The following is a 25,750-nucleotide window of genomic DNA, read 5'->3' on the forward strand; positions in this document are numbered from 1 at the left end:
CCTACCTGGTGGTTCAAGGCCAAATCTCCCGCTAGCAGGGTAAGGAGCAGGCAGCATTCCCTCTTGAGTAATGACATAATATTATTAAATGTGCTCTAAAAGTGTATTTTTTAATAGCGATGTTTCAACAATATTATCATCCAGGGTGAATATGCTCCAGCACAGAAAGAGGTATAAACACACCTTCGACCTGGAAGCCCCTTCCTAGCATACAACCTTCCAGCCAGCATTCTCTGACAAATGAAAGGAAGAACCTGGCACTGGCATAGGGATATGTAAGCACCTGGGCAGAGTGAGGTCAGGACAAGGGTCATGTCAGGGGTTACATTCCTTCAATGGAAAGAACATGGATCATTTGATATTAAATTTTTTTCTTTTTGAAAATGTGTTGGCTTTACTGTATATTCTGACCCCCTTTGAGACAAGACTAACAATGATATCTCTGCCCAATTCAAAGGCAAGGCCAGGACCTATCTGCACCCAACTTCCTGCAGGCACCAAGTACCTTCCCCTACTCATTAATACAAGAGATGTTGCCTATGATCTTTTCATGTGAGTCTGCATCAGGGCAGCTGCTTCTAGGCAGACTTGTAACTCCCAAGGAGGCCTGGCTGCCTCACAGAGCATGGTAAGAGCCAGAAATTCTTCAGCATATACATATACATTCTGTATGTATATACATACATATTCTTACATATAGTAGATACATATATATCCTGTATGTATATACATACAAATTCTTCAGTATATACTTTTTTTTTTGAGACAGGGTCTTGCTATGTCACTACTGAAGTGTAATGGCAGAGTCATAGCTCGCTGTAGCCTCGACTTACCAGGCTCAAGTGATTCTCCTGCCTCAGTAGCTGGGACAACAGGTGTGTGCTACCACGCCTGGCTAATTTTTTAAAAAAAGTTTTATTAGAGATGAGTCCTCGACATGTTGCCCAGGCTGGTCTTGAACTCTTTAGCTCAAGCCATCCTCCTGCCTTGGTCTCCCAAAGTGCTGGGATTACAGGCATGAGCCACCATATTCTGGCCTGATATGTTTGACAAAATGCCAAAGGGATTTCAACTTACTCAAAAAGGCAGGGTTGTTTTGTAAGGTGGAAAATCATTTCCAGGTGATGTGATGAAACAAGTTGGTATAGTTACTCTAATACAGGATTGAACTGGGACATCAATAATTTTTTAATATAACCAATATAAACTAATAATTTTGGAGAGAAATAAAACTATGAAATTGGAACATGTAGATAAAAAATGTGTTTCTATTCATAGAGCCACTGAGGCCTAATGTGATTAAAAGAAGAAACTGAGAAACCGAGGCCTAGTGAGGTTAACTAACTTGTTAAGGTTCTAAAGCAAGCGAGGCAGAATTGGGAATAGAAGCCAGGTTTGCCTGATTCCTAATCTAGCATTTTTCCCATTTCTCTCCTGTTCCACCTACTTGGTAGGGGCAGAATAGCTGTGTAGACTAGGTGTATGGTTGAGTCTTTGACTCTCCTTATGGCGATGTTTGAATTGTAGATTATCTATGAAAAACATTTAATCTAAGCATGACTTCTGCCATTCACACACTGATGATTGGCTTCCCTTCCACATCAGCCAATGGATGGTGAAGAGCTGTGAACTTCTTTCAGTAGGCGCTCAACGTAGGTCATCATTAGAAAGGGTGCTCTCTTTTTAAGGTGTCAAGCACCATAACTGTGACTTTTAGATGAAGATGATCCACACCACAACTATTCTATTTAGCAAAAATCATCCATCTTTTTGATTGCCAGAGGGAACTGGTATAACTCACCCAATTTACAGGGAAAGAAAAACATAATTGAGACTAGACTGTACTTAGTGAGCTGTTCCTGCTAAAAGAATCAGCAAGCATTAAAAGATGCTACTTCCTGGCCGGGTGCGGTGGCTCAGGCCTGTAATCCCAGCACTATGGGAGGCTGAGATGGGAATATCACTTGAGGCCAGGAATTTGTGATCAGCCTGGCCAACATGGTAAAACCCATCTCTACTAAAAAATATAAAAATTAGCCAGGCGTGGTGGGGTGCCTGTAGTCCCAGCTACTTGGGAGGCTAAGGCAGGAGAATTTGATTGAACCTGGAAGGCAGAGGTTGCAGTGAGCTGAGATCACCCCACTGCACTCCAGCCTGGGTGACAGACTGAGACTCTGTCTCTTCCTAAAGTAACTCCTGGGGCTGTGCCCTCATAGTGGCAAGGATGGGAATAATGAGTTGTCACTTACCTTGCTGGCTTCGAACTTGTCCCCAGGCTGGTGGTATTCAAACCCTGGACTGCCATTGGAGGTAGGTATCTTCAGGGGTGGCAGAGGTGGGTTATAACTGGAGCCCTTTGGGGGCTTCTCTGAGCCCACAGGAGCAGAGGAGTAGGGCCTGGGGCTGGCTTGGGGAAGCCTGGCAGGTTGAGACCTCATCACGGCTGTGCTCCTTTCTTTCCGCTGATACTCAATGGGCGACTGCAGTGCTGTGGGATAAGAGCAGGTGGTTACTCTAAGCTTTGGGAATCCCACAAGGATTTGGAGGCCTCTTAGGTCCCAGGCTTTGTGTTAGGTGTTGTGTGGATAAGTGAGAAAAACACTACCCTCGTTTTTAAGGCAATGTGAGAACTAAGACATCTACCTAAATAATAAAAATTGAAAAAAAACAGTGCTATATGTGAGGCACTAAGTGTAGTGAAAAGAGAGAGAAGGCTCTGTAATATGTGTGTGGTGGTGGTGGTAACAGAAGAGCGTTGGAAGAGAGCTGTGGCCAGACTCTGGCGCTTGGGCTGCAGGAAGGAAGCAAGTGTGATGTGTTGGTGAGGGGAACAGGAAGTAGTCAGAGTGCCTAGGACCTTGGGTCTCCTGGAGGAAGGGGAAAAAGAAGGGTCTGGGAAGTGGGAAGTACCATAGTGTGAAAAGTCTAGAAAGTGAGGCCAGTAAGTCTAACCGAATTTCATGACCGAATTCTGAAGATCATGAAAAATAATTGGATTGAATGAACTTCAAAGTTTTAAATTCAGATTCTATCATCAGAGCCACATTTGAGGAACACTGACCTTGTAGTGGTTAGGAGGAGGGACTGGAAAGGATGAGACAGAAGGCTTCTTGTCGAATTCAGAAGCTGTGGAATGGTAACAGCGAGAGGCAGAAGGGCTAGGAGAGAGGGACCAGGGGGATGTGGAATGGATGAGGGCATGGCGAGGTTGGGAGAGATGAGACTGTGACAGCCTAGGTAGGAAAAGCAATACAAGGATCGAGGATGGCTCAGGTTTGGAGACTCAGAGGACAGTAGTCAGTGGAACTCAGAAGACAAGAGAACAAGCTGATGTGAAGGGGAAGACTGGAGCTTTGTTTTATTGAGTTTAAGGTAACAAGGTTGCAAGGTCTGAGAACTAGAGGTAGAACCAGGCAAATGGCATACAGGTCCAATTCTTTAAGAATGACTTCAAGGGTTGGCCCAATTATGTCATTTTTATCAGTTTGCACTGTAAAAACTATTTAAGTGGGTTAACAGTTGGGGCCCAGAGAACTTCTCAATTATAAGAATATTTCTACTGTGATAGGTACATACCTCAATAGGACTTAACATAGGGTCACATTTCCTTTCTAGTTGAGGTCTCAGAAGGAAAGGCTGGCTCTGAGATGCCTGCATACATCTCTCTAAGTAGAAGCCTGGCTCTGGTCCATCATCACATCCTTGTCTCTTGCATGTGTTAAAGTAACAACAGGCCTGCCAGAGCACAGCCTCTCTCACTGGGGAGCATTTTGTGGGCATTAAGTATTTAGGAGATGATAACTAATTTAGAAATACAGTTGGCCCACTGTATCTGTGGGCTCCACAACCATGGATTCAACCAACTCTGGATTGAAAATTTATGGGAAGGGCCAGGGACAGTGGCTCATGCCTATAAGCCCAGTACTTTGGAAGGCCAAGGTGGGTACATCACTCGAGGCCAGGAGTTCAAGACCAGCCATGGCCAACATGGCAAAACCTCATCCCTACTAAAAATACAAAAATTAGCCAGGCATGGTGGCATACACCTGTAATCCTAGCTTCTCGGGAGGCTGAGGCAGGAGACTCTTTTGAACCTGGGAAGTGGAGGTTTGCAGTGAACTGAGATCATGCCACTGCACTCTAACCTTGGTGACAGAGTGAGACTCTGTCTCAAAAATAAATAAATAAATAAATAAATAAATAAATAAATAAATAAATAAAATATATGGGGAGGAGAAAGGATGGCTGTAGTCTGTCAGTCCATAAACTGTTATCAGTATAACAACCATTTACATAGCATTGATATTATATTAGGTATTATAAACAATCTAGAGATGATTTAAATTATACAGGATGTACATGTACATAGATCATATGCAAACACAATGCCATTTTCCTTGAGGGACTTGAGCATCCACAGACTCTGGTATCCTTGGGAGGCCTTGGAACCAATTCCCTGTGGATACCAAGGGATGATCATATCTCTGTGATTCACTGTAATTAGGAAAAAGGTCTCTTGGAACTACGTAAAGGTCTGAATCATTGACTATGCCTAAAGAAATACAGTTCCAAGTTCTAAGTACAAAGCAGAGTTATAAAGTAGGCCTTATCAAACTGATTTTATGGATCAATTCCCATCACATGGAATTGTGTTATTACCTGGTTATTTACAATGATTGTGCTAAAACATTTGAAAAAAGTATGCCTTCTTAAACAAGCTAAATAGCCTGTATTCTTTCACCAGCCTCAATTTGCATAGCTTAGTCTCAGAATCAAGAAAACTGTGCATCCCTACAGGATTTGTTTTTTGGCTGATCTATACAGTGTCTTATGTCTGATCCTGTTTCATTCTTCACTTTGGTTGCTAGGGATATCATAGTTAAATAAATGAGTGCCCTAACACTAGCACGTATACTGCAGTTTTGTGGTTCAAAACCTTAATTTGAAGTCCTGTAGCTCTAGATTCAATTTCTGTTTCTATCACTTACTATTTCTGTGACCTTGGACAAGTTCTGAGTCTCCTTTTCCTCATCTGAAAAAGTAGGATGACAGTACTTACCTCTCCATGTTGACATGAGGATTAAATGTGAAAAACCATGTCAAATGCTTAGCATGGTGCCTGGCACAGAATGAGGATTCAATACATGGGAGCCATTATTGTTATGTCAATAACTTCTTGTTTCAGCTTATTTTATTTTTTTACTTCATTTTTTATTTTTGTACTTTATTTTTCTTTTGTACCAAATTGACGAATTTTAAAATTCCTCATTTCAGCTTAGAATCTATCAGGAACTCCTAACAGAATGCAATTTAAATGGGTGTACTTTATATATGCACACATTTTTGCATAAAATTATTTTATCAACAAAAGTATTCATTCAAAGTTGTATATTCAGAAATCATACGCCATATACAACTTTCATTACCATCCCTCAGGGCTGGGCTGACATTTAAGTTTAGATGTTTTAGAGTAAAATGAATCATAGAAATCGCTTAGTCTAGTTGTTTTTTACCAAAACTTTTTGCAGTTGAGGGCCAGGGGCCTGGTCCCAAAATACTTCCTGTAAGTGCAAAATTGCTTTGAAGTCTCATGTTCTCTCTTAAAAAGTCATGGCATCCTGCTACATGATCTCCTTCTATTCATCTTTAAAACACTGAGCTAAATCCCTTATCATATAGTGAAACTGATATTGTAGGGAGGACGTCATGTTTCCTGCTTCCAGGAAGACTGGCCCAACATGGTGCACGCCAGCATGGGCAGAGTAGTTCTACCTGAACTCTCTTTTTAATAAAACCAGCCACAAGGGCCAGAGAAATGTCATGACTTGCCCAAGGTCCTCAACTCATATGTCACCTTTTATCTTTCTCTTCAGCATTCAGTTCCATTCTAGACACCCAGAAAATGCTGTATTTGGATCATCTAAAGGAGTCTAGATCCTAGTACTGGCATGAAAAGGTGACACACCCGAGGGTGGGCCTGTATATATGTATGTGTATGTACCTATGTGTGCACTCATGTGAGCACATATGGCCATGTAGTACAGATCTCAGGACAGGGAGGAAGAGGTGATATACCCAACGCTGGTATTGTGTCTGTGTGCCTATATAGGCATATGTGCTTGCTGGGTCTCCAGGTTTACTTCATTACTAATTTCATTCTGCATTCAACCTCAAGCTCTATTTCTGCTTGGTTAGACTTCTGAGCTAACCAAGTCAGCAGAGATCAGTCACTAGTTTAAAACCGCACACCCCTTTCCCATGCCAAGCTCAGTGTGAAGAAAACCCCAGCAGGGGAAAATATAAAGAAACAAAGTAGCAACTCCATTTCACTCTAATTCACACCACACATGAGGGAACTCCTGCAAGGGCCACAGAGAGCTACACCCTCTGTGTAACCACCAATTTCTTCTAGGAAGTTTCGGGGTACTACAGAAATTTAGAGTTAGCAACCATCTCATTTAAAAGGAGTAAGGTTGACTAGCAACATGGCTTATCTAGGCTCTCACACTGTTGGGAGCAGAGGAGGGATTAGAACTGATTGGCCAAACTCCCATTTATCTCTAGTTAACACTGGAGAAGCTGTGAAAATTGGGAAAACACATGTCATTTCTAGCAGGCCCCTAAGACACAGATGATGTGCCTATCTCAGACTTTTACCCAAATTAGTACCAGGCGGTAGTGATGGCCACAAGACATACATCCTGTCACCTAAAAGAGAAATCTCTTCCATCAGAAAGATGGAGTTTCTTTTTCATACTCCACGTGTTCTACTTGTATATTCAGATTCAGAAGAATTCTAAAGTGTTTCTGAAAACCATAAAGATGGGAGTTCTTTTCAAATGTGATCTGGGTTCATAACTGACCATGAGCCCAGACCCAAGGAAGCTCAGAGATTATGGAGTCCCCTGAAATGGCCCTGTAAGAAACCAAGCCCAGGACCCACCATTCAAAAAGTCTCGCTGTGTTTCTAAGACTTGATTGATGTCCTGCACCCAGGCCTGCTGGATGTCAGCGTTGGCGGCTTGCAGAATGACCCTCTCGGAAGTCTCTCTGTTCATGAGTGCAAACTTGCAGGGATCATTGTCCACATTCTCCTCCAGGACCAAGTAATTCATCTGGAAGAAAACAAGTTGATACTTTTTACATTTAAGAGATTAAAAAAAAAAATCAGCAACACATTACCGTTCCTCAAAGTTCCTATTTCAGGACATGCTTCCAAATTTTGCCCTGGATCTAGCAGGCCAGTACTTAGGTTTTTGTCTCTGGATGAGTGACATGATCCCAGGGAAGCTACAAAATCATGCTAGAGACTGGCTCACTTTGGCTCACAGATAATCACTGTCGTTCAACCTCCATGACCGAAGGTTATTAGGTTGAAAGATTTTCAGTGTTCTGGATGTCATCCAGTGCCTTGTTTTAGGGAAGCACATCCCAAGAACCGGGCTCTTCTTTGCCCCTTCTCATCACCACTGGGATCCTCACCTTGATGCTCCTTTTGAACATGTAGCTGGGGGTGAGGGATCCCTTCCTGAGCAGTTCACTGAAGATGACAATCTGCTCAAAGAGGAACACGCGCCTCTCTTTGGTCCGGGACTGCATGCCCGCATCCAGCTCTATCACATAGAATGTGTCCTGTTGCAGCAGCTTTCCTTGAGCAGTCAGGGTGCCCTGAAGGAGAGAGGGGCTGGGGTGAAGTGAATGAAAAACAGGGAGATGGCCACTGCCCTCTGGGTCCACAGAACCTCCTCATCTGGGGATATGGACAACAGATCTGACATCATAACTCTCAGGGCTCTAGAGACTGACTTAGAACCCACCCACTCATCCAAGGGCAGACCTTGGCCGCTTTCCTGTTCACACAAGAGCCCTGGAGGGAAAGGGAAAGCAAGCTATGGGACTGCTGAGAAACAGCTCCAGGCAAACACCAGAAGGCAGGAAGTAATGTCATTAGCTGGAAAGTCATAATCCTGGCCCTTCCTGATTTTTGTTTTTGTTTGTTGTTTTTTGTTTGGTTTTGGTTTCTTGAGAGTCTCATCGGCAGGCTGGAGCGCAGTGGCACGATCTTGGCTCACTGCAAACTCTGCCTCCTGGGTTCAAGCAATTCTCGTGCCTCAGTCTCTCGAGTAACTGGGACTACAGGCGCCCGCCACCACGCCCAGATAATTTTTGTATTTTTAGTAGAGACCAGGTTTCACCATGTTGGCCAGGATGATCTCTATCTCTTGACCTCATGATCCATCTGCCTCAGCCTCCCAAAGTGCTAGGACTATAGGCGTGAACCACCACACCTGGCCAGCCCTTCTTGTTTTTTATTGAAAGGACAATAGAAAGTAGGTGACACTTGGAGCTACAAGTGGCCTTTCTGTCCTCAGAGCTCTGAGAGCTGTGCCTGCCTAGCTCCTTTGCAGTACAGTCCAAGGACTTGGGGCATTCTCATAGCCATGAACCTTGAACTCACCTGTGAACAAGGGAAGTTATGAAGGCAGGTCCACAAATACTCTGATAAGTCACTCCCCTCTCTTCTTCAATTATTTTAGGATGGGGAAAATTCTGAAATCTTAGTTTCTAGTTATAGGCCAACAGGTAGAGTTGGTACTATAGGTAAGTCCCCATATTATATAAGCTGGTAAATGCTTTTCTAGGTCCTGTGATTCTTCTAAAAATGACTCCAGGCCGGGTGCAGTGGCTTACCCTGTAATCCTAGCACCTTGGGAGGGCGAGATGGGCGGATCACGAGGTCAAGAGATTGAGACCATCCTGGCCAACATGGTGAAACCCGTCTCTACTAAAAATATAAAAATTAGCTGAGCATGGTGGGACGTGCCTGTAGTTCCAGCTACTCCGGACGCTGAGGCACCAGAATCACTTGAACCTGGGAGGTGGAGGTTGTGGTGAGCCGAAGTTGCACCACTGCACTCCACCCTGGGTGAGAGAGTGAGACTCTGTCTCAAAAAAAAAAAAAAAAAAAAAATTAATAAAATGAAATAAAAATAAATAAAATAAAATAAAATAAAAGATTCCAGCTGCCAAGCCACCTGACAGCCAGCTGAGGAGGTAGAACCTATTTGGTTTGCCAGCTTCTAATGAGATTTTCAGAGACATCTTCACAGCTTCAAAGGGAATATGGCCCAACTCAGAAAGTCTTCCCAGAATCTGTCAGAGCACCTTGCATTTCTATTGCTTTGAAGCGAGAAGACCTTGACATCAGAGACGGCAATCAGTGGACCTCCTCTGAAATGCAGGTACTCTTTCTCAGGTGACGACTCTGCCCTTTGGTGCAAATGTGGACTATTCTTTCCACGTGATGTCTTATTCCAAACACTACCCGGCAGAGGGGTCATTTTTCTTTTGTGTTCCTGAGAAGCACCTGCCCTCTGCTTGGATCATGGCTCCTTACTGCCAACATCAGCAGTCAAACAGGCTTATCTCTACCCTGGTCTAAAATTAATATTAAGCCAGTGACCAGCTAGCCAGGAAAGCTCTATTAATATTACACAAGAACCTATCATGGGTTATAGCTCAGTCAGCACCAAATGGAAAGCCAGAGGATTTGAAAATGGGAGAGGGGGAAATTTAAAAGAGGAGGCTCTAAATTCTCTCAAGCCCAAAGCCATGGACTGAGGGAATAGACACTTGCTCACTGTTCTTCCCAGTTGGCTGAAGGAATGCAAAAACCAGGTTCTGGTGGCTTGATGAAAACAGGAGACAACGGTGCTTAACTTAAAACTTGATTCCATGCATGTGGGTGCCCTTATATGGACACACACACACACACATGCACATGTACAACACAGCTCCTATGAACTCTAACTCGGGGCAGACAACACAATCAGATGCCACTCCTCCTGCCAATGGTCACTTCCTCCAGAGACCCAGAGAAGCACAGCCAGACTCCTGTTCAGAAAACATGGGTCTTCAAGGTTGAAGGATAAAAGGGATCTCTTGGTTTGTTCAGAATAGCCTCAGACCTGATGTAATACCCATGGAAAAAGGACAAAACTGCACCCAGAATGATGGTTAAGAACTCAGTGTGTGTCTATTGAGTAACCCTGCTTACACTAATGCCTCCAGCTTACTTGAGAAGACCAAGAGCCTATGAAATATACACATTAAAAAAAGAAATGTCCACATAGTTCCTGCCACAGCAAAACATGGAAACCAGACAGGGACACGTGGGATGGGCTGGAAGGGCAAGGAGGAGAAGGAAATTTGGCTCAAGAATGTCATGAATCCAATGCATGAATCCAAACTTAAATATACTGTCCCCTAAATTACTCATATAGTGGTATGAGTATGAGTCAATTATATCTCTGTCTTGTATCTATTCCATTCTAGTTTAGCCAGAAAAAAAAAAACCAAGCCATGGCCGGGCGCAGTGGCTCACGCCTGTAATCCCAGCACTTTGGGAGGCCGAGGCGGGTGGATCACGAGGTCAAGAGATCGAGACCATCCTGGTCAACATGGTGAAACCCCGTCTCTACTAAAAATACAAAAAATTAGCTGGGCATGGTGGCGCGTGCCTGTAATCCCAGCTACTCGAGAGGCTGAGGCAGGAGAATTGCCTGAACCCAGGAGGCGGAGGTTGCGGTGAGCCAAGATCGTGCCATTGCACTCCAGCCTGGGTAACAAGAGCGAAACTCCGTCTCCAAAAAAAAAAAAAAAAAACAACCAAGCCATTTATTTCTTAATTATCTCAAATTCTAGGAATCCCTTTGCCCCAGAAAGGAATAATGAAATCTTAGGTTTTGGACTGCTGGGAAATAAAAGATCCACATCTTTCTCTAAGGGGATCAACAGCTACTAGGTACCAATCAATAATTGTGTCAGTTCCAATTTTATCACAGTAATCTTAAAAACATACTATATGTGGTTAATTTATTAGGTTTGGATACTAATTAATAACAGTTATTAGGTTTAAATTAGAAAGTCAATTTGCTCTTCAAAGGTTCGCTGTTATGGGTTGAATTGTGTTTTCTCTCCTTCCATGTCCCTCATCAATTCCTCTGTTGAAGTCCTAGCTCCTAGGGTCCCAGATTATCAGCATTGACCTTGTTGGGAAATGGGGTCTTTACAGAGGCAATCAAGTTAAAGTGAAGTAGTCATGAGAGTTAGCCCTAATAGAATATGATTCATGTCCATATCAGAAAAGAAAAAAAAAAACTTGGCCACAGACGTAACAGAGGGAAAGGGAATGTGAAGACACAGGAAATGCCATGTGAACATGAAGACAGCCATCTACAAGCCAAAGAGAAAGGCCTAGGACAGACCCCTCCCTCACAGCTCTCATGAGGAACCAACCTGACAGTACCTTGATTTCAGACTTCTAGCCTCTAGAAATGTGAGACAATAAATCTCTGTTGTTTAAGCTGCCCAATTTATGGTACTTTGCTATGGCAGCCCTAGCAAACTGGTATATTCACTTAAACTAAAATCTTTGGAACACAGCCATTCCCTGCAGACTTGATTCCCCTCTTCAAATAATAGAATTTTGTACCGTAATGTTTTAGAGCTTTAAGTATTCATTTAACTAATGAGCTGGAACCTCCCTCTCAAAAAATAGGTGTTCCATTCTCCTGCTCCGCTCTACTTCTATCACATAGCCCTCCTGTCACTCACAGTCCCTGCATTTATCAATCAAGAAGGGAAAGGAAGAGGTCACTATCAGGTCTAAACACTCATAAAGAACTCTGGGTCTTTCTCAGCCTGGAAAACATGGTGAAAATCTGTCTTTATAAAAAATATTTAAAAATAAGCCAGGTGTGGTGATGTGTGCTAGAGTCCCAGCTTCTCAGGAGGCTGAGGTAGGAGGATTGCTTGAGTCCAGGAGGCTGAGGCTGCGGCAAGCCAGGATTGCACCAGTCTGCACTCCAGTCTGGGTGACAGAGTGAGGCCTTGTCTCAAACAAAATAAAACAAACAAAAAACAAACAAACAAAAAAACTCACTTTGGGTCTTTCTAATCTCCTTGGAATTCTGACCAAATGCTAACTTCTTATGACCTCCCTATTGCCGGACTTCCTAAAGAGATGTATCTTCCAGGACTGTGCACCAGAGGGGCCCGGGCATGAAGGCATAGTGGTGAGTGAAAGAGCAGAGGCAGGACACAGGGCTTTGTGGGGCAAAGCCTCAACAGCTCAGACTCCTCCTGTTCTGGAGAGAGCGGGCTTACACACATTCTTAGACTCACCTCAAAGCCCTGCAGACGTCCTAGATTCATCATGTCATTGCAACGTTTGGGAACAAGGCACATTAACTCCACTGCTTTCTGTGGGAAAAAACAGTTGTCACTCAGGAGGGGGAAGAGCACTCAGGCAGGAAGCTCTTGGCAATTGAATGCTGTAAAACAGGGATTTCATGTCTTGTGGCTCCTTTATTCTAGGAAGGACGCTGGTTATTTATTCAGCAGGATGCTGGTTCCTGCTGTCCACTCTCAGAAAGTGTGGGCCTTTCTGTTCTAGAGGGGGAGTGCTGGTCCTCAGCACAGGGGCTCCATGTCAGTCAATGACCATATGTTGGGGGAATGTTACTCAGCCCCTCTTTTCCCTATGTTCCTGTTTTTGTTCACCAATTGCCTTGCCTTCTCAGATTTTCTTTCTTCTCTCTGTTGCTTCCTGGCTGCCCAGGCAACAGCTTAGTCTGGCTTGTGAAACACTTAGAGGTTTTAAACTAAAATAATATATCAGAATGGTCTGTAATCTCTCTGGCTTAAAATAATCCCATGGTGACATTGTCTCAAAGGACTTCTCTTGGAAGTAGTCTACAGAGTTTGGATAGGGAGGTGAAAATGAAATACTTTGTATGTTTGACTCAAATAATTCTTGTCTTCATGAATAAAATTGCATACTGGGTCTTTGTGCAACTTACACCTAATCTCTGAAGGATATTAAAGGGTTACCCCTTCCCACTATGTGTCACTGGGAGCCAAAAGAACACCAGTGGGGCTAAGCTCTAGTCTAGCCCAGAACAGATTTCTCGAGCTCTAGGAAACACTGTGTTCATTAACATTTGCCATTCCTTAAGCAGGTATGAAGCTGCTCAGGACCTCTTACTGTCTGAGAGGGGTCTATCTGGATCCACAGTCCTCCTGAGACAATCTTTTCCCCTCTAGAGAGAGCTATCCAATATGGTTCCTAAGAACAGCAAGCATTACAAGCAGAAAATTTACCTCGATATCTGAACACTCCAAACCAGCCTTCTCACTGTATCTCAGGAAGTCCTAGCAAGCAGGGGAAGCAGGGAAGAATGTGGGAAGGGTTAAAATTAGTAAAATAGCTGGAAAAAAACTTATCATAAAAATACAATAAAACCCTGGAGACTTTCCTTCCCAGCAGAGGTGGCAATGGTTTAGAGTAGCTGAGAAATGACATTATGAGTCATGTAAGATGTAATAACATAGAGAGGACTCCCAGAATATTCAAAATTTCTTTTTTCTTTTTTGAGACAGAGTCTCACTCTGTTGCCCAGGCTGGAGTGCAGTGGCATGATCTCGGTTCACTGTAATCTCCACCTCCCAGGTTCAAGCGATTCTCTTGCCTCAGCCTCCTGAGCAGCTAGGAATATAGGCAAGTGCCACCACATCCAGCTAAATTTTGTATTTTCAGTAGAGACAGTGTTTCGCCATGTTGGCCAGGCTGATCTCAAACTTCTGACCTCAGGTGATCCACCCGCCTCAGTCTCCCAAAGTGCTGGGATTACAGGCATGAGCCACTGCACCCAGCCCCAAAATTTCAAAGCTATGGGAGAAGGAATAGTGAGGGGGAGAGAGGATGGAAGGAAAGGGGGATTGTGACAAGAAAGACAGAAAGAAAAGTCTCTCTTTTCTATTTAGCCTCCTAATGCCATGAGATGAATCAAGTTAAGCCATTGTTTAAAATATAATTAGGCCAGGCACAGTGGCTCATGCCTGTAATCTCAACACTTTGAAAGGCCAGGAGTTTGAGACCAGCCTGAGCCATATAGTGAGACCCTGTCTCTACCAAAAAAACAAAAAATTAGCCAGGCAGTGTGTTATGCAATTGTAGTCCTAGCTACTTGGGAGGCTGAGAAGGGAGGACTGCTTGAGCCCAGGCATTTGAGGCTCCAGTGAGCTATGATTATGCCACTATACTCCAGCCTGGGGGACAGAGTAAGATCCTGTCTCAAATATATATGACCCTGTCTCAAATATATGTATATAATTTTAGGTATTGCTTATCTAAGGTTTTTAAAGCCTTGCCTTTCCCTTTCTTTCTCCCTGTATTTCACTCTGATTTTATATTCTTATTATTTTTTAAAGGTATCAAGTCAACAATTGCGACAAAGTAAGAACGTGAATTGAAAAAAGAAAATCAAGTAACAACCCACCTAAAGGGCAGGAAGAACAGCCATGCAGTTTATCTGGGGGCAAAGCTGACAGACTAACCAGCAGACGGATGAAAGTTCCCATGTCCCCACTACCCGTCCCACAGTTCACAGTCCTTTGGGACAGTGTGGCGGAGGCAGAATCCCTAGTTCTACTGCTAACCTGTTCTGAGCCCGAGGGACCCTTCTTCAGCCCTGACCCAGGCTCCCAGCTTCTTACCTTGAGGAGCAACTGGTATTTTGTTATTCTCTGAATGGGCTTGATGAGGAAGTCACTCAGTGTCAGCCTCTGATTTATCTCCTGTTTTACCTCCTGAAACACAAGAAGCAATATTAGAAAAAAAAGGAACTGAAGAACTGGGGTGCTCTGAATTAGGGTTCAAAGGCATGGATGACAGGTCTGCATGTTTTCCAATGAAGTTGAAGAATCTTTAAGTAATGTGAGAGATAAAATTGCCTAGATGACGGTTCACCTGTTATGAACAACACATAATACACATCACCACTGGCTTCCTGCCTTCGTCCTGTGCTTTTACAGCAAGTACTTCCACACCTTGGTCTTTGCCCCAGTCCTGGGAGACGAGCTGGAAGAGCCTTATTCTCACCACTGCTTCAGGGCAAAGGCAGGGAAAAGGGGCTTCTCCTAGGACACACAAGCCTATGGAGCCTGGCCCTAAACTTAGATCTCCAAACACTCAGCTGAGCACTCTTTCTAAGTGATGGTGCTGTCCTTCTCCCAGCAAAATAAATCCTTACAGGCTAGGCCAAGCAGAAACTAGGAAGGCTGCAAACCCCTCAACCAACAGAAGGCTCCTCAGTAAGCAGTCCCTGGGGGTACTGGTAGGCGCAATCTGCTCCAGGGTCTCTTAAGAAGAACTGGAGCTTCTTAAACCATCTCTGTGCTCAGGCTTATTCCGCAAATAGGGGGCTTCACAAATCGGAACCGGACTGGGCCACCCCAGCTCCTCTCAAGCAAAGGTGCTCATGAGAATTTAGCTATGAAGCTGCTTTCTCTGTTGAGGCAGCTGTGGATGGATGATGTCTGGTATTTCTGAAAGTGGCTGTCGTGGCCTGAGTTTTCCCCCCACCCCAATTCAGCAAAGCCTGCACAGCTTACCTCAAAGTAGGCGTCATACTCAGCAACGATGTACTCTGAGCGTGGCTTATTCTGACAATACCACACGTAGATGTGCAGCTTCCGCTCCTGAAAGAGCAGAGAGAGACATGTGGATAGTCAGGCATCTTGTGTCTTTTGTTTAGTCTCAGAGTGCCGTGCTGGCCTCCACGTGGACAAAGGACAAAGGCGCACCAAGGCAGCTGAATATCAGGGATATAAATGTGGTGGGCAAGAGCCACTTTCCAAATCACCAAGAAGGTAAAACAAAAAACAAAACCAAAAATACTCAGAGAGGGGTGAGGAGGAAAGTCAGTCAAGAACAGCAGAAGAGAAGAAATTGAAGAAATTTTATTTATTAATTTTCTGAGACAGGGTCTCTCTCTGTCACCCAGGCTGGAGTGCAGGATGGGGCCATCACGACTCACTGCAGCCTCTACCTCCCAGGCTCAAGCGATCCTCCTGCCTCAGCCTCTCAAGTGGCTAGGACTACAGGCATGTGCCACCAGCCTCGTTAATTTTAAATTTTTTGTAGAGACAGGAGTCTCGCTATATTGCCCAGGCTGGTCTCAACGCCTGGGTTCAAGCAGTCCTTCCACTTTGGCCTCCCAAAGTGTTGGAATTACATGTGTGAGCCACTGTGCCTGGCCAGAATTTTAAAGTGAATGTCAATGAGCCTAGTGAAGGAGTTGGGGAGGAGGTGATGGGAGACACTCACGTGCTTAATAAAGAGCTGTGCCAATCTGTCTTGCTCCTGGATACACTTTTCCAGTTCCGCCAGGAAAAAACTAAAAGGAGAAAGAGGGTAAGAGAAGGAAGCCACATTGTTCAGAACTGTGTTATTTCTCAATAATAAGATAAGTGACAGAAGACTCTCCCCGAAGCCCTACCCCTTGAGTCAGCTGCAGGAAGAGGACTCGAGTCCTGGGTTCCCAGGACACTGGATCCTTGGGGCAGCATTAATACTTACTCCTTATGCCAGTCATAAATCTGATGAATATTTCCAAACACGATTTTGTCCTTTCCTCGCATATCCTCAGGGACACCCTTTTCTTCTATTCTCTTCATGAAGCCCTGCAGCAGCAAAGGCAATGGTTAGTAACATATTTTCACAGGAAGGCTTTCTGGGCCATGGCACACACCACAGCACCCCTGTGAGCCCACACTCCCTGCAGGAGTTTGAGGATAAATGCTTCTATCATTTCTCACTATTCAATCAGGCCTTTTACCCCCACCCACCATGCAGAGCAACAGACAAAACTTTTACAAGTTTCTGGATCCCCTTCGTCTCCAGTTCCCTTAAGAAAGCAGAGCACAAAGAAAATAATAATCTGTCCCTCTTCCTTCTCCCAATTCAAGTTAATCAGGTCTGTAAAGGCTCAGAACTAGATATGTCTGGCCTAGAAATAAGTCTTAATGGCCGGGGGTGGTGGCTTATGCCTATAATCCCAGCACTTTGGGAAGCCAAGCCGGGCAGATCACCTGAGGTCAGGAGTTCAAGACCAGCTTGACTAAACATGGTGAAACCCATCTCTACTAAAAATACAAAAATTAGCTGGGCATAGTGGTGGGTGCCTGTAATCCCAGCTACTTGAGAATCTCTTGAACCTGGGAGGCGGAGGTTGCAGTGAGCTGAGATCATGCCATTGCACTCCAGCCTGGGTGACAGAGTGATACTCCATCTCAAAAAAAAAAAAAAGTCTTAATATGTTAGTACTTTAGACTCTATAAAATGTGATCATATAGAATTTCACTTCTGCTTTAAAATCAGGTTTTAAGATTGCACAGGTAGCATTATCCCTATCTGACAGATGAGAAAACTCAGGCACCCAGTGTTATATGATGACTTGTCTCATAATCGCACCACTGATGTCTTACTTCCCTGCATTTTCAGCCTCCCAGGCTCCAGATTCTTTTGTCCGCTACTCCTGGGCTGGACTGCATATGGAAACTGTTGTAACTCTTCCACCCCGCAGCCCCGCAAAAAGATAAGAATAACTTTCCATAAGTTAGAATTCAGAACTTCTATATGCCTGGTTAATCTGTTTATCTAAGGTTCAGGATAAGCAAATACAAAACCCTGTCAGCAGATTTCACAGGGTGAGGACTCAGGCCAAATGTAAGGAACCAGCAGGCAGTGTAGGTATTAGGCATATAATTTTTAGACTCCATGTTCTTTCAGGATGATTAACAATAGGGCTCTAAGCCATCCAAATTATCCATTTACTTTCTCAGGCCTTTTTTCATCCAAGTGTCTAAGTTCTCTTAAGTGAATCCCTACAGAGCTAGAGCTATTTAATGTACTACCAAGTTGACTCTTAGCTGTGGATCTATCGACCTTGCTCATTGGTGAGTTTTTCTTTCATCTGTTTTCTTGCTAGCTATAACACTTATCCTTAAAATCTATGGAAAAGTATAAGCCCTAAGATTCCACTAAAATTGACCTGTTTGGCCGGGTGTGGTGGCATGTGCCTGTAGTCCCAGCCGCTCAGGAGGCTGAGGCTGTAGGATCGCTTGAGTCCAGGAGTTCTGGACTGTAGTGTGCTACGCCAATCAGGTGTCCGCACTGTTTGGCATCAATATGGTGACCTTTCGGGAGCGGGGGACCACCAGGTTGCCTAAGGAGTGGTGAACCGGCCCAGGTTGGAAATGGAGCAGGTCAAAACTCCCATGCTGATCGGTAGTGGGATTGCACCTGGTGAATAGCCACTGCACTCCAGCCTGGGCAACATAGTAAGACACTGCCTCTTAAAAAAAAAAATAGAAAAAAAAAATGACCTGTTTGGCCAGGTGCAGTGACTCATGCCTATAATCCCAGCACTTTGTGGGGGCCGATGAGGGCAGATCACAAAGTCAGGAGATCGAGACCATCCTGCCTAACATGGTGAAATCTTGTTTCTACTAAAAATACAAAAAATTAGCCAGGTGTGGTAGCAAGTGCCTGTAGTCCCAGCTACTTGGGAGAATGAGGCAGGAGAATTGCTTGAACCTGGGAGACAGAGGTTGCAGTGAGCCAAGATCGCACCACTGCACTCCAGCCTGGCCATCTAAAAAAAAAAAAAAAAAGAATGACGTGTTTTATGCCTATATGGCTCATAGCTCTGAAGTCCACATAGTTAAATACCAAAGAAAAGCTCTTAAGACAATAGCTTGGTCCCCTAAAACAAAGTGGAATGAGTTCCACTCTAACCAAGAGGCTCCCCAAAATGCTATAACATTTGGGCCCCTACTTCCCTTTAAATATCTTATTTCAAGGGGAAAAGAAAAGCATTGCCTACATATTTTACTTATTACCATTTTTAGTTTCATTTCTACAACTGCTTACACAGAGTAAAGTACATGTAACCATCAGATTAAAACACCTTGGCCTAGGTAGGGCCCAATGTGCTCCTGGTTGGATGACCACAGACCCACCCTAAACCCTCTACTTACCTCCACCACAATGCCCAGATCCTTGACATAGTCTTTCTCTGTCTGAACCAGCTCATTCAGGACAAACCTGAGCAGGAGATTAAGAACAATGAGTGTTCCTCTTCATTGTTAAGCCAAAATCTTCACGTAAGTTCACAGAAAAGTTACTTTGACACCTTTACAACAAGACCCCCTAAAACACCCACACTCATCTCCTGGGAAAGGTGCTTACAGATGCTCTCCCTACAGGAGGCCCTACTGAAGGGCTGAGGACACCAAGGCCAGAAAGGACTTCCCCAGATGACATACAATAGTCAGATGAAAAATGACACTCAGCACCTAGCATTCTTCTTTCTATTCTTCACATCTTTCTTCCTCACTTACAACTTAACAATTGTACAGACAGAGGGCAGAAAGAATGACAACCATTTTGGCAAAACTGAGTTTTGAAAGCTTTGAGGCTGAGGGGTGCACATGAGACTTTTCTTCCTTCATTTCAGTTCCACTCTTCACTTAACAAGAGGAGAAAGACATTTGTTTGATTACCAACCTATGAGTCCTCCAAGGCACGAATAGATATCAAGTGAAGCTTTTAAGATATAGAAGCTGCAATTATTCAAATAGGTTTCCATGGTAACGGGCCCAGAAAATCCCCAGTCAAGGCCAGAAAAGACTGCAGACATTCCAAAATCACACCTTTAATGCAGCACTGCCTTCTCCAGGTTGCAGGATTTAACAATTACAAGGACATTTGCTCTCTTGGTTTCTTTTTTGTTAATTCTTTCTACCATTTACTATGTGCCACTCCCTTCATCTGGGTTTTCTCATGCTTATAATAAGGTAGGTATTATAAAGCCTATTTTATATAAATGAAAATGCAGAGACAGAAAGATTAGGTAACCTGACCATGATTACAAAGTGAGCAGCAGAGCTAGGATTTGAACCCAGTTGTGTAAGAGTCCAAAGACCATGCCCTTTCACAGCAGCCCCCTGCCTGGTAAACTACTCTGATTGGCTCTTGGGAGTCCACACAAACTCAAAACCCAAACCCAGATAATCTTTTTTGTCTTCTGTCCAGACACTAAAGAGCTTTACATAAAACGTTAATGGTTGTGCACAGGGGCAGGGTGGTGCTGTGCAACCTACTGGGGTCAAATGCTTCCAGCCTGATTTGAATGAGTTTTGCCTGGGACCACACAATTGCATTTTGGGCCCAAGTAGCAGAAGGGATTAAATTCTGAGATGTCAAAGTGAGACCCCAGCATAAGGGTTGTAACCATTTTGAAACCAGGAAGCAATTGGTCTGAAATTCTTGCTCTGTATAGCCCGAGAAGCCACCACATTCCTGGGGTCTGGGACCTCTGGGCAATGGGGAGGAAGGAAGCAGAGGAGCACACGCTTCTTTATCAGTGCACCCAGCACTTCCAGCAGCTCCCTCTCCAACACAGACAATCATGTGTTTTAGGCCACAGGAAACAACTGGCAAGGCCAAATAAAAGCATTTAAATATATATTTACCATGGCCCAAGTTAATGCCTGGTAGAAAGTGGCAAAAGAAAACCCACAGAAAAGTTAGAGTGAGAATGTGGGGCTGGGAGTGCCCTCTGGAGATGAAGTCTAGCTCTCTGTCTCCAGGAGATATTTTTATCCTAAGCTATTTGCTGACAGATGAGGGTTATCTTTGGTTTCTCAGCCTCTAGAGAAGGGAACTGTATTAGATGCTGCTAGTGGACCTAGCATCTCTTCCCTTGAAGGGTTAATGAAGTACCTGGGGAGATCATGACTATTAAAAGACATTCTGAAAAGTGACATCAAGGATTTAAATTGCATGCATCGCAAGGCAGGGCACAATTAATTGCCAAATGAATTGATAAGGCATTTTTTTTCATAAGTTCTTATTAGAAGTTATTTACAAACAAATGTTATTCTTTGGTCCAACTAAAATTATTTTAGCTACAGGTTAGAACCACTTCTAACCTCCTTTCACAGTGATAGGGAATAGCTGGCCTTCCACAGAAAATCCCTTAGATCCATTGCACTGGCTGTTCTCTCTCCTGAGAACACTTTTTCTCCATGGCTAATTCCTTACCTCCCCTGGTCTCTGTGCAAATGCCAGGGCCATTTAAAGTTATAACATGGCCTCATTTATTCTCTGAATCTCCCTTACACTGCTCTATTTTTTTCTTTTTCTTGCTTCTAACAAACTACATAATTTGTTTATTATCTGATTTCTCCCACTAGAATTTAAACTTGTCATGAGAGCAAAGACTTTTGTTGTTATTATTTGTCTTATTTACTGATGTATCCCACTGATGGTACATAACTGGTGTTTGATCAGTATTTGTTGAATGAATGACTAAAACTTGAAGACAAGTAACTCCATTCTCAACTTCTTTCTTCTCCTGGACAAATGACGATTTATGTCCATCTTTTCTCCATGGAGTTCTCATTTAACCCTTTGATGTCCTACTGCCATCTTCTGGATTGAGTCTTGGTTCGCTATACCCCTCAGCCTCCGGCCTCACATATGGTTTATAGTGAAACACCTGTATACCCACCCTTTCATCATGGCCATAAAGTACAGCAGGATAGAATAAGGATGAGACATAGTAAGAGGAATGAGACACTCTAACAGCTGCATTTGCAAGACAGCTCAGGATGTGAAGAGGGGTGGATTTTGGCAAGAATTAGAAGAGGGAGAAGAGATGAGTAAAGTGGGCAAAAGAGAAAGTAAACTTTTGTGGTCTATTGTATCTGGGCAATGGCTTAAATGACTGCTCAAAGGTCAGTTCAAGCTACATGCTAAGAGTAGTGACTGGCTTTGCCCAAGGTCACCTGTGACCTCAGAGGTCCCCTTTCTGACTTAAGCTTTGCTTTGGCTTGACAAAGAACTAAGACATCAGCTGCAACTCTGCCTCATCAGTAACAACAACCTGAGAAGCTAAGGAGACTCAGCTTTGTACAAGTCCTAGGAAATTTCTCTTTGGGAATGGCATTTCTCAACCTCTATTCCATTCATCAACTTCTTGGGGCTTCCCCTGAGTACTCACAAAGTTGAGGGGGCAAATATGGGATTACAGGATTTACATGCTACTTGTTCATCTCCACTATAAAGTGATAGCCCTGCTTTCACGCCAGGCCTTCACTATGATGTTCTCACTTTTGTTTCCTAGGAAACAAAAAGTCACAAATAGTCATAAATAGACACTTTGTACATTTCCAGGTAGCAGAAGGACGTAGCCTCACTTATTTTTGCTAGTTTTCATGTCTGTGGTCAGGCTAAAGGAGTGATGAATTTGAGAGAGAAGGGCAGGCTAATTAACAGCAGGGAGGGACCCTTCACACCCACCTTCCCAATTCTCACAACTGCTTATAATCTCTCACATGCTAAGCTATGTCTAAGACTTATTAGTAGCTCTGCTTGCAACAGAAGCAGACTCTAGGGTTTTAGAGTCAAACCCTAAACAAGAAAACAAAAGTTGGCCGGGTGCAGTGGATCCTGCCTTTAATCCCAGCACTTTGGGAGGCTAAGACAGGAGGATTACTTGAGCCTAGGAGTTCCAGACCAGCCAAGGCAACAAAGTGAGACTCCATCTCTACAAAAAATAAAACAATTAGCCAGGCATGGTGACGCACACCTGTAGTCCCAGCTACTTCGGAGGCTGAGGCGGGAGGATCCCTTGAGCCCAAGAGGTCAAGGCTGCAGTAAGCTATGATCAGGTCACTGCACTTTAGTCTGGGTGATGAAGCAAGACCCTGTCTCAAAGAAAAAAAAAAAACAACGAAAGTTTTGGAGGAGTTCTGCTTTTGCACTAGTGGTATCTGGTATATTCTTGATCAGCTCAAATAATTGATTGACTTCATATCACATAGATAACTCTTGCATAACATGGATTTTTTTGTAGAATTATATTTTACCACTAACTATTCAAAGTGGAGAAGAAGTTCTCTTGGAACTAATCCCAGAAACAGATGCAAAATTAAAATGTTTAGAGAAGGAGTAGAGACAGGACCTGCTTGGTAGTACAACAGCTCCTTCCTCTATATATAACTCCTACATTTGGGGAAATGATTTCTTAGGTGACCTGTGTCAGACTTTCTGCCATGGCTAGAGATTCTCTGATTCTATAGGCCCTCAGTAATAGTCTCATGGTTTTCTCAACTTTGTTGTTTTCCTTTTATCACCATGTTTTAAATTTCTAACAGACCTATAACCACACTTTGTCAGTAATAGCTACTATCTCACAGAATATACTTTAGCCTAAACTTCAGTCAAGTCAGTGCCAAAGTGGCTCAATGTTTATCAGTACTATGCTGTACAGATATGGGTCTCCTTTACATTGAATGAACAATGTCAGCAGAAACAGCATAGGGAACCCCTCTCTAATGCTCCCCAACCTTTGTCCCTGTCCACCACACTCACATATGCACCAGGGAGGAATATGGGGAAGCAACTTACATCCTGCCTCTCAGGGCCTTGGCTTTCTGTTCTTCTTCCAGGTTTCTAGGAGGAGTGGGTGGGGCCATCCCCTCATTCAGGCAGCCTGCAGGGTCTTTAAAGCTTCCCCGGTATGAGCCTCCTTCTAGACTCTGAAAAGAGAGAATAAACAGCCTTAGAAAAGTGTACTTTGAAAAGTCATTTGGAATCCCTGTGTCCTCCAAGCCTAGCCACAGACAACATGGAAAATCAGTAGCCAAGGCTATTCTCACCAAACCACAGTGAAGCACTAGCAGACCAGAGACTTCACCCTCCTGCAGCAGCGAGCCCAGAGCTGCCACCTTCTCAGGCAACCAGGATGTACTTGGCACCTATGTGCTGCCAATTTCCCAGACATAATGAAATTGTCAGTGACTATCTCTAGGTAAGAGCTCCAGAGGTAATGCTAATTATTGCAATTCTATTTCAAATATGCAGTTAGAAAAGAAAACAAGTTTTGAAAAGGGTGAATATGGTACTCTAGAGGGAACTCAGAGTAAAAAAAAACCTAAATTTGAATCCCAGATCTGCTAGTCACTGAATGATTTATGTGAAATAGCTAAAATTGTTCCATGCTTCAGTTTTTCTCAGTTTTCAGATGAGAACTTCCCTCTCTACAGATTTCTAAGGAAAAGGCAGAGATAATAGCTGTACAACCCCTTTGAAAAGTTAAAAACGTCCTATGATGATGAGGTTGGTTTTTCCCTGGCCCCATGGATGGAACTGCCAACAATAAAAATACTCAAAATAGAGTCAATCTTAACACTTTTACAAGTGTCTTGGAAGGATTATTCAGTGACATTTAGCATTTCATTATGCAAATTGGCAGAAGCAATTTGGATACACAGTAAGGCTGGAGAGTAAGGTCAAGTTGAACGACTGTAAAACAAATAATAAGAGACAAATCTAAGGCTATATTCTTCTGTATTATTATTATTTTACTTTATAGACAGGGTCTCACTTTGTTGCCTAGGCTAGTCTCGAACTCCTGGGCTCAAGTGATCCTCCCGCTTCAGTCTCCTTAAAGTGTTGAGATTACAGGCATGAGCCAATGGATCCAGCCAGAATATGTATGTATGCATGTATGTATGTATGTATGTACATATGCAGGCATGCATGTATCTATCTATCTATCTATCTATCTATCTATCTATCTATCTATCTATCTATTTGGAGAAAGGGTCTAACTCTATTGCCCAGGCTGGAGTGCAGTGGTGCAATCATGGCTCACTGTAGCCTTAATCTCCCAGGCTCATGGCTCACTGCAGCCTTGACCTCCTAGGCTCAAGCAATCTCACCTCAGCCTCCCGAGTTGCTGTGATAGGAATGCACCACCAGGGTCTCATTACATTGCCCAGGCTGGTCTTGAACTCCTAGGCTCAAGTGATCCTCCCACTTCAGCCACTCAAAGTGCTGGGATTACAGGTGTAAGACACCGTGCCTGGCCCTAAATTGCTCTTAGAAGATGCCTGTCTAAACAAGCAATTGCTGCTAACAGAAACAGTTTCATTTAGTAGTTTTTGAAAACATTAGCCCTAAGGTTAAAGTCACAAAGATTTTAAAAACAGCAGTCCAAAAAGGTAGTAGGAAATAAAGGCTTCAGTCTAGCCTCAGTGAGCTGCACTTGGAGTATTTGCCACAATGCTCTTAGTTGCTCTATTTTAACATGAGCTAAACAGAGGTAGAAAAGGAAGGTCCAGAGAAATAAAAAGTGAAATGAGGTTCCTGATGGGCCATTGTATAAGAAAAGATGGAGAATATAAAGACTTGAATCTGAAAAACATAACACTAAGAAGAGATATCAAATTTCTTCCATCCCCCCCACCCCCAAACTGACAAAATGTGCCAAGGGCTACACATGAATTTGTTACCAACACTAGAAACTGGAACTAAGAGGACAGGGTCTTCAAACTCGAGAGAGATAATTTCTTTTAACTTCAGATAAAGGTATTCACAGAACAAGTAATCAGTCATGGACGTTGTTATATCCAGAGTAGCAGCATAGGCTAAAAATATGGAAAGGTCAAGAAGGGTTTAGTGAAATTTATAGATACAGGATCTGTAACCTGTTATTAAGGAAATGAGAGTGTCTGGTGCTGAGGCTTGACAACCAAGTACACAGGCAGGCTTTCCAATGACATGTCTCCTGGTGCCATCACCAGAGACAGACTTCCGGGCGGATGAGTCCAGCTGGTGATTGATCTGATTACATGCCTTTTACTTCCCCTTTCCTTCTCCCCATTGTCCTGTTTCAGCCTTTGTTCTGCAGCCTGTTGAGTGTAGCATGGTGACTGCAATGCCTGGGCAACAAGTCTTCGCTTGACCATTAGATGCTGCTGAAATTCATTCACAGTTCCATCCCTTTGCTCTTAAAAGAAATGAATGTTTTCCTCTAGTGGATTGCTGCTC

The 25,750-nt window shown here is 43.5% G+C and overlaps 1 protein-coding gene across 19 annotated transcripts in view; it reads right to left on the reverse strand.

Annotated features, from left to right (window-relative positions):
- KALRN (kalirin RhoGEF kinase) overlaps positions 1-25,750 on the reverse strand; it is a 699,137-nt gene that overhangs the window by 51,349 nt on the left and 622,038 nt on the right. For all 19 annotated transcript variants that reach the window (XM_021673991.2, XM_021674000.2, XM_064362131.1 and 16 more), the window contains 11 exons: positions 23,324-23,454; positions 18,886-18,952; positions 16,424-16,527; positions 16,172-16,241; positions 15,457-15,543; positions 14,560-14,652; positions 13,165-13,215; positions 12,187-12,264; positions 7,483-7,668; positions 6,944-7,115; positions 2,250-2,488 (listed from right to left, as the gene is read on the reverse strand). In XM_021673991.2, coding sequence (XP_021529666.2) covers positions 2,250-2,488; positions 6,944-7,115; positions 7,483-7,668; positions 12,187-12,264; positions 13,165-13,215; positions 14,560-14,652; positions 15,457-15,543; positions 16,172-16,241; positions 16,424-16,527; positions 18,886-18,952; positions 23,324-23,454 — 1,278 coding nt within the window. The remainder of the gene's footprint in view (positions 1-2,249; positions 2,489-6,943; positions 7,116-7,482; positions 7,669-12,186; positions 12,265-13,164; positions 13,216-14,559; positions 14,653-15,456; positions 15,544-16,171; positions 16,242-16,423; positions 16,528-18,885; positions 18,953-23,323; positions 23,455-25,750) is intronic.

Source organism: Aotus nancymaae, unplaced genomic scaffold (genome assembly GCF_030222135.1).
Source record: "Aotus nancymaae isolate 86718 unplaced genomic scaffold, 86718_ANA_hifiasm-v0.15.2.pri h1tg000046l, whole genome shotgun sequence".
In the NCBI taxonomy this organism is placed as follows: Eukaryota; Metazoa; Chordata; class Mammalia; order Primates; family Aotidae; genus Aotus; species Aotus nancymaae.